Source organism: Ostrea edulis, chromosome 8 (assembly GCF_947568905.1).
Source record: "Ostrea edulis chromosome 8, xbOstEdul1.1, whole genome shotgun sequence".
Classification (NCBI taxonomy): domain Eukaryota; kingdom Metazoa; phylum Mollusca; class Bivalvia; order Ostreida; family Ostreidae; genus Ostrea; species Ostrea edulis.
The window spans coordinates 35,370,278-35,378,511 of NC_079171.1; the positions used below are offsets into that span (position 1 = coordinate 35,370,278).

Consider the following 8,234-nt stretch of genomic DNA (forward strand, 5'->3'; position numbering starts at 1 on the left):
ATCAATTTATTGTTGTCTCTTTCCGTTACATTTATAGTTGAAGAACCCCTCCTGATTTACTACAATGCGTCAAGATGATTGTATCAATTTATATTTCACTGAACAGGAAATGATGCAATCCACATTTTGACTACGGAGAATGGTCAGGAGCTCCGAGTGGATCTTATGAGCTTTACTGGTGAGAAAGTGTATGCCCTGTATTCCATGTTCCACGTTGGGAATGAGGCCAGTAAATACAAATTCAGTGCCTCGGGATTTTCCGGAACGGCGGGTATGTATGTTTATAAATCCGGACTCATTGTAAAATAGTATACATATATAATACCCACAAAACACTCCACAGACCCTGGAGCCTACTGATATGCCAATGGAACCGTGAACGAACGCTAAACGTTTTGGGAACGAATGGATTTGATTGGACAATGAACGCTGGAATGTTTGAACACAATGATTTCCGGCAAGAACGAAATGATTATTATCGAAAACAGAACGCTTGAAGACGCAGATAGAACTGTTTGTGTCGGTAACGGAACGCTTCTGGTCAAAATGAGAACTAACAGTTTGGTCTCGTATTTAAATTCTGCATTTCAAAATCTGTCAGCAATGACTCCAATATTGAAACGCACGTATACTGAACTTATAATTAGAATTTTTCCTTCTTTCAAAACCCCTTTGCGAGCAATTGGGGGGGGGGGGTCCCGTACTACAGGATTTTCTTGATCTTTTAATGAACAAATTTCTTTTGTCTTCTTCACTTCTGACCGAGAGCACAGTTTACTTATAATGACTTGGTAATGATATGTGAGTTCCGAATGACCTCATGAGCACGGTTTGAAGGAATGGACCTTTTATTGAGAACGAACAGTTTTCAATGAGAACGGAACGTTTTGCTATGGAAGCTTGGAATCGGAACACAACGCTTTGAAGGGAATGATTTGGAAATAGAGCGATTCTAGACAATAACGGATCGGCTCATTTGGAGAAGTACGACGCTTTAGGGTTGCTATATATATATATATATATATATATATATATATATATATATTGCACACACACCTTTTTACCAGCAGAACTCAATTTGCAAACGTTCAATTGGCATTAACGGTAGCTATTAATCTATAGGGCGATAGTTATCCCCTAATCCTTTCCTTCTATTGACTGCAATCTTAAATGTGTTTAAAATGTAAGCGTAGTTTTGAATACTTTCGTCTTTTGAAAAGGTACGTGGAGTATAAGTTGAATTACCAAACATTGGATCATAGCCAAATTAGTTTCAAATACAATTATGATTATGATCCTTACAAAGACAATGTTCTTACAAGCTTACAATAAATTCTAATTTGCTAAACACAGACGTATAGATGACCTCAGCTTCTCCATCATCAACTCCCCATACTTAAGTAGCAATATTCATTATCACCATATGGTGTTTTTATTTCTCAACTGATTCGACACCCAAGAAGTAAGTTTTTGAATTGAGACAGCCTACAGACAAACAAGTTCTTATCACAGTGGTTTTAACAGTCTCGTTTAAAGTCCGATTTTAGAAAATCCCATGGTCATTAGATCGATGTTGTTTGCAAATACAACCTGCCCGTGAGTCAAATGTTGTCTGACGTGTTTCATACCAATTGCTAGGTCGTTCCTGACACATTGATTATGACTAAGGCGGGCTTGACCTGTGGACAGGGAATGATTACTCTTCCTAGGTACTTGATTCCACGTCTGGTATATCCAGGGGTCGGTGTTTGCCCTACTCTGTATTTTGTATTCCTGATATTAGTTATGCGATTGAGCACTGTTCGTTATATTTATCTGTCCACGCATATGATGTTTGTGTTAACTGATTCGATGCGCACCAGTTTGTTCTGTGTATGATCATTTTTTTAATTGGGGTAGGTTACTGACCAATAAGTTATTAGAGAGGATCTAACAATCTCATTTAAAGCTAACGTCATAACGATATAATTTACAAATTCAACCTGGCATTGAGTCTGGCATTGAGTCTGACGTGTTTCATATTAATTATTACATCTGAGTTTTTTTTACATTCCGATTTTGATTATGGATTCCTCCGTTTACCTGATCAAGATACAGGGTTCACTTTGGATGTGACCTTTCATCAGGAGATGCGTACCCCTCTCCTCCTAAGCACCTGATCGCATCTCTGGTGTGCCCTTAAGTTTGTGTTTACCCTTTTCTTAATTTTGTTTTCTTTAAAGGAATTATGAGATTGGTCAATATTCGATATCTTCAATTTTTCATCGTACGCATTTTGTTTAAATTGGTCTAATACGAGATTTTAATGTTCATTACGTACGTTTTATCCGTTCTGACAATATGTCAAGTTCATATTTAGCCCATCTGCTAGCGTAAGCTTCGATAATAATTTATAACAGAGACGAAGCTCTATCACCAACTGAAAGACAATGTTTCCCTAAAGTATTTCAACTATATCGACATCGTCAGTAATGGCATATCCATGTGGACTAATGTTGAAAGACGATGCAGAACAAGAAAATCAAAAAGTGAAAACAATGTGCAGTGATTAATTTCATAAATTCCATCAATACCAAATTAAGAAAAGCAAACATGAAAGTGAATTTGTATATGATGACCCATGTCTATGGAGTGTGAAGTTTGTAATTGAAAAGTTTGAATACAATCGTAGAAATACATTTCTAGGTAATATAGGATTTAGCCTGTAATTTGAAATAAGATGGAATAAAATACTGAACGTTTTATGACGAAAACTGTTGAGAGGATTTATAACGTTAGCACATTTAAGTTTAAGGAACAGACAACATAATTCGGAAGTATTATTACCAACAGGGGATGCTTACTCCTCCTGGGCACCTGATCCCACCTCTGGTGTGTCCAGAGGTCCGTGTTTGCCTAACTATCTATTTTGTATTGCTTATAGGAGTTATGAGATTGATCACTGTTCGTTATCTTCACCTTGCATCTGTTAAACGCAACTATTGCATCCAAACTTTTTAATTATAAGCAAACGTTGCAGTGCCTAGATATAGATCATCTTATACGTAATCCACCAATGTGTTCTTGTTCTTCATCTTCTTTCAACTATAGTCCATGTCATTACTGGCGATTTTGATATAGTTGAAAATGAGGACCTCAAATCAATTATTTTAAAAGGTCCTATATACAGAGAACCTCGTTCTTTTAATTGCCGACAGATTTTCATTTCTATTATGAATTCTGTACATTATTATGTCAGGCGATTAATATGAAAAAGAAGAACTTGATACATTGTCAGAATGGGTTAAGAGCATAAGAGGAATATTAAAACCCCGCATTAGACATATTAAAAGAAAAGTACGTACCATTTATCCTTCTGTGTTTAGTAAACCAGACGTAATAAAAGAATTAGGTAGGTTACATGAGGAATTTGTTTTGGTTCCAGCTGAAAAAGCTAGTAAGAACATTGTCTTTGATAGTAAGGTTCATTATTACAACTGTATTTTAAACGAAATTGGCATTGCTTCCACATTTAGTAATTGTACTTATACTCCAACTGCCCTTTCAAAACAGGAACTTCTTCAAAACCATGCTTCAGTTTTAGACATATTTAATATCCCAGTCAATGGGTCGAATGAATATGAGTTACCCAATCTAATTAAAATCAGATCCTAAGATACGCTCACAATCGCTATAATAGGACCTGACACAAGAACATTAGGGGCCATACCCACATGACCTTTTGCTTGGAATATTCATTTCAACTATCAGCCATATACAGAATGATGGCTATTCAGGCGGTTTGCGGCAATTCCAAAAACAAGTTGCAGCAATCGCTTTCCCACGAAGTTTATTGCACACTATACAATTGTATTCTAAACTTTTTGTAATAATGCCGAATCTATTCCGTTCATTCAAACATCAAGACGTAAGATATGGAATACACCCAGATTAAATTAATTGTGAATTGCGATTTATGTAATCTAACCCCTGGGTCAAGGCCTCTGCTGGTGAACTGTTAGTCCCCGAGGGTATCTACAGCCCAGTAGCTAAGTACTTCGTTACTAGCTTGAAAATACGGATGTATATTTAATTGGTGTTATAAAATTTAGAAATTCATTTCAAAATTAAGGAGTATCTCCCTCATGGCTAGCTCCTATCCTTAAACGAATTTGATTCCACTTTTTGGCACACTGTTTTTGCCTATATTAGCTCTAAAATTTCATTGTTATTTCGGATTTCAAACATTTCGGTTGGGCATCACTGAAGATACATAATTTGTCAAAATGCGCATCTGGTGCATCAAAATTGGTACCGTATAAGTTTTACATGTATGAATAGGGATGAGTACGATTTGAATAGTTTTCAAGATGGTTTACTTAATTAACGCGAGGAATATAACGCCGGTCGACGTAAACGGTGCACTGTGACGTCGCATCTAGCTGTGATGTGTTTTCTTTCAAACCAAACAATCGCAGCCATTTTTCTTGAATTGTGAACACCGATGACTTCATAGCCGACGCGCTGAATGGCTAACATAAAGTTCACATGAACATGACCCTTAATCGGGTTATGTCAGATCATCGTACGCAAAGCATACGGCGTGGATCTAAGAAGTCTGATTTTAATTATGTTGATGAGTTACCATACCTATATTGGATTCCTAAACTATTTAAAAACCCTTACAAAGATACATTGCTGAATCCAGTAAGTGCTCTACCGAGCTCCTATATTTGCTTCTGACAAAAATATTAACAGCTGGAAGGAAAAACTTCAAACATACTGTGCGACTACATATGCCAGAAGTGGTGTTAATCAAATGTGGATTCTCCAAAATTCTAAAGAACTTTTGGTAAACTTGAAATCGCAAAACTTGTCCCAAATCAATAACATCAAACCTTGTGACTTTTCAACACTATACACGACCATTCCTCACGGTAAATTAAAGACTAGACTTTTTGACATCATAGACAATTGCGTCTTCAACAAAAATGGAAAAAAAGAAATATTCATATCTAGTGATCATCCATCCTAAAACCTACATTGTTAACCACTCTGATTCCACGCACAAGTAATCTGAAGTGTAAAAAAATATACTAGAGTTCCTCATTGACAATTTCTTCGTGGTCTTTGGTGACCAGGTCTTCCAACAGTCTGTTGGAATTCCCATTTGCATGAATTATGTTCCTTTGTTAGCTGACCTGTTTCTATATTCATATCAAGCAGAATTTATTCAAAAACTTATACGCGAGAAGAAGAAAGCTCTTGTTGTAGCCTTCAATTCGACATTTAGATATATCGACGACGCTTTGTCTATTAACAATGATAACTTTCATTCATGTGTCGATTCAATATATCCCTTTGAGCTGGGAATAAAAGGCACCACGGAGTTGTCCACTTCTGCTTTATACTTAGATATTTTATCGAAAGTAGACACCATAAACGGCAAACTCACAACTCATCTGTATGACAAAGGGTATGATCTCAGCTTCTCCATCGTCAACTTCCCATAGTTATGTAGCAATATTCCATTATTACCTGCATATGGTGTTTATATATTTCAACTGATTCGATACACAAGAGCTTGTTCTGCGTATGGTAAGTTTTTTTTAAATCGAGGCAAGCTACTGGCAAACAAGTTGATGGTACAATGGTTTCAACAGTCTCGATTGAAGTCAGTATTTTGCTAACTGTATGATCGTTATAGCGATCTAGTCCGTCGATACAACCTATCATTGGGTCAAATGCTGTCTGACGTGTTTCATACCGATTGCTAGGCAGTTCTTGGCACACTGATTTTGACTATGGATAACTCCGTTTACCTGATCATGATATAGGGCTCACGGCGGGTGTGACCGATCGACAGGGGATGTTTACTCTTCCTAGGCACCTGATCCCACCTCTGGTGTGTCTAGGGGTCAGTGTTTGCCCAACTATCTACTTTGTATTTCTTAAAGGAGTGATGAGATTGATCACTGTTCGTTATCTTCACCTTTCATCCATAATCGCATGATCCATTCAGGTGTTGAAAATTCCAAGTATAGACTAGCTCTGGCTCCTTCAAAAAGCGTATCCAAAACTTTCAATGGAACATAGTATTTTTTGCAATATGATGTAGACCCAGTTGTTTGTTGATGTCCGGTAAAAGTTAATTTAATAAAACATCGTGTATATTTCGTTTTTTATATGCCGCTATCAAGATTTTTCCATTAAGATTTCTTTGACATTTTCCTGATATCCTTGGAAGAGAACGTACAATGCGCATTTTTATGCGTGGATATCCTTGCGTTTATGTAACAGTTCAAGGGATTTTGATTATCGCTTTGTGAGTAATACTGATATTTACACATACTCACAAATGAGTATTTTATATTGTATTACCTTTGATGTTATGCACTCTAAATTTCTACAAATATCAAGGACAAGTTATGTGGAACTCTACTGGACATGGTACCTATCGTGAAAGAAAAGAAGATTCATTTTTTAAAATTCTGAATATTACTGGATACAAAAATGCTGTTGTCACAGATACCATTTCAGCATTTACGTTCGTACCATTGGTTTAGATTCTAAACTATCCAGTATAGAACGCATCTGCTATTTACTGACCAGTTATTAAAGCATGAATTAGAATGTGATCTACAGGTTTTCGCAAAAGTATTATTCTAAAGATATTATTGACAAGCATTAATGTACACGTTTTTCATAACTTTACATCAAATTGGCAATGCTTTGTTGTAGGAGACGGTTTTGAGTTAACCAATGGAATACGCTTCTCTACATACGACCAAGATAATGACAGTCACGGCGGTGTTAATTGTGCGTCAGTACTTCAAGGTGCTTGGTGGTACAGCAGATGTTCTTCCGCAAATCTGAACGGGAAGTACGACGCCACAAACTTGTATTGGGAACCTTGGGATACAGAGTCCCAAATAAAAGAGAGCATGATGATGATCAGACCAAAGAAATAAAATATCATATGTTTCATAACTTTCCTTTTTGTAAGACATGCACACACATACAGCCCGCATCTCACTTACCTATATGTTATGCTTATGAGGCAGCCTTTATTCAAAAGCTTCTACATAAGAAGAAAAAAAACCTAGCTGTGACACTCAACTCAACATTTAAATATATCGACGACGTTATCTATTTACAATAATCAATTCCCACGGAGTCCTCCATATGTGCTTTGATATTTTATTGAAAAATGGATCTTAACGGCAAAGAGCAAGGTACATTAGGGCCAATATTTCGCCATAAAATTATGAAAAATTTAAAATGTGGTTTCACTTGGTTTAATCATTATGATTATGCACTAGGGCATTGGCCCTGATGATACATGTGGAAATTAGTGACGTAATATGTTCTGTGACGTCATTTTCCTTATCTCCAATTGACATGATTTACCGAAATCGCCGAAATTAGCCGTTTTTTAATGCCTTTGAAACCATTTTTAAGATGGAACACATGCAAAAACCACAAAGATGTTTTGTGTACAAATTAATCATGTTGAAAGCCAGTAATGAGCAAAATTTCGACTTGGTTGGTAAATGAGCAGACTATTAAATTTAACGTTTGACCATTTCCCGCGTTCATATGTAATACAAATTTCAACGTTGATGGTGTTCATATATACAAGTTCAATGAATAAATAATATGGATATGTACAGCATATTAAATTTCATAAGACTCTACGTAGTTTGCATTGAAGAAGATATCCGTAGTGTGTAATCAGAGAATTGGAATCTTCGACACAGATATGTTTGATATAGATACGCAATGATATCAACACAATTAATGTAACACATGGCAAAGTTCAATCACATATTAATTTTTATCATAGATAGTTTATGATATGAATTATCCCTCTAAATTGGTGTGCATATACTGTGGCGGCTACAATGCATATCTAAATACGCCTTGCCAGTCATAATATTCTAACGTACATGTAGGCTAATTATAACTTATTGGGTATGTTGCATGTGTAATTTCAAATGCTATTCTAATATTGTATTAAGCAATATGTCAGACACATCTAATGATTGTCCATCTGAATAAAAAACCCACTCAAGATGCATAATATGTATGCTATTAAGTAAGAATTTTATCATGGCTTTGGTCTGGCTTTAAAAAAAGTGCACGTCTCCAACCGAATGCAATATTTGTTCATAAAATAAAAAGTTCAATAATATCGAAAATGAAAGCGCGATAGCTTAATCGGTACCTTTATATCAGAGCATAATAGTGCGAGA

The 8,234-nt window shown here is 36.0% G+C and overlaps 1 protein-coding gene across 3 annotated transcripts in view; it reads left to right on the plus strand.

The window, feature by feature from the left end:
* LOC125662703 (protein crumbs homolog 2-like) overlaps positions 1 to 7,640 on the plus strand; it is a 30,969-nt gene extending 23,329 nt beyond the window's left edge. For 2 of the 3 annotated variants that reach the window (XM_056145943.1, XM_056145944.1), the window contains 2 exons: positions 107 to 271; positions 6,721 to 7,638. In XM_056145943.1, the coding sequence (XP_056001918.1) occupies positions 107 to 271; positions 6,721 to 6,950 (395 nt within the window). In that variant the 3' untranslated portion in view covers positions 6,951 to 7,638. Of the gene's footprint in view, positions 1 to 106; positions 272 to 6,720 lie in introns of all 3 variants that reach the window. The other variant, XM_056145945.1, reaches the window with a different exon arrangement.
* Positions 7,641 to 8,234: the final 594 nt, after the last annotated feature.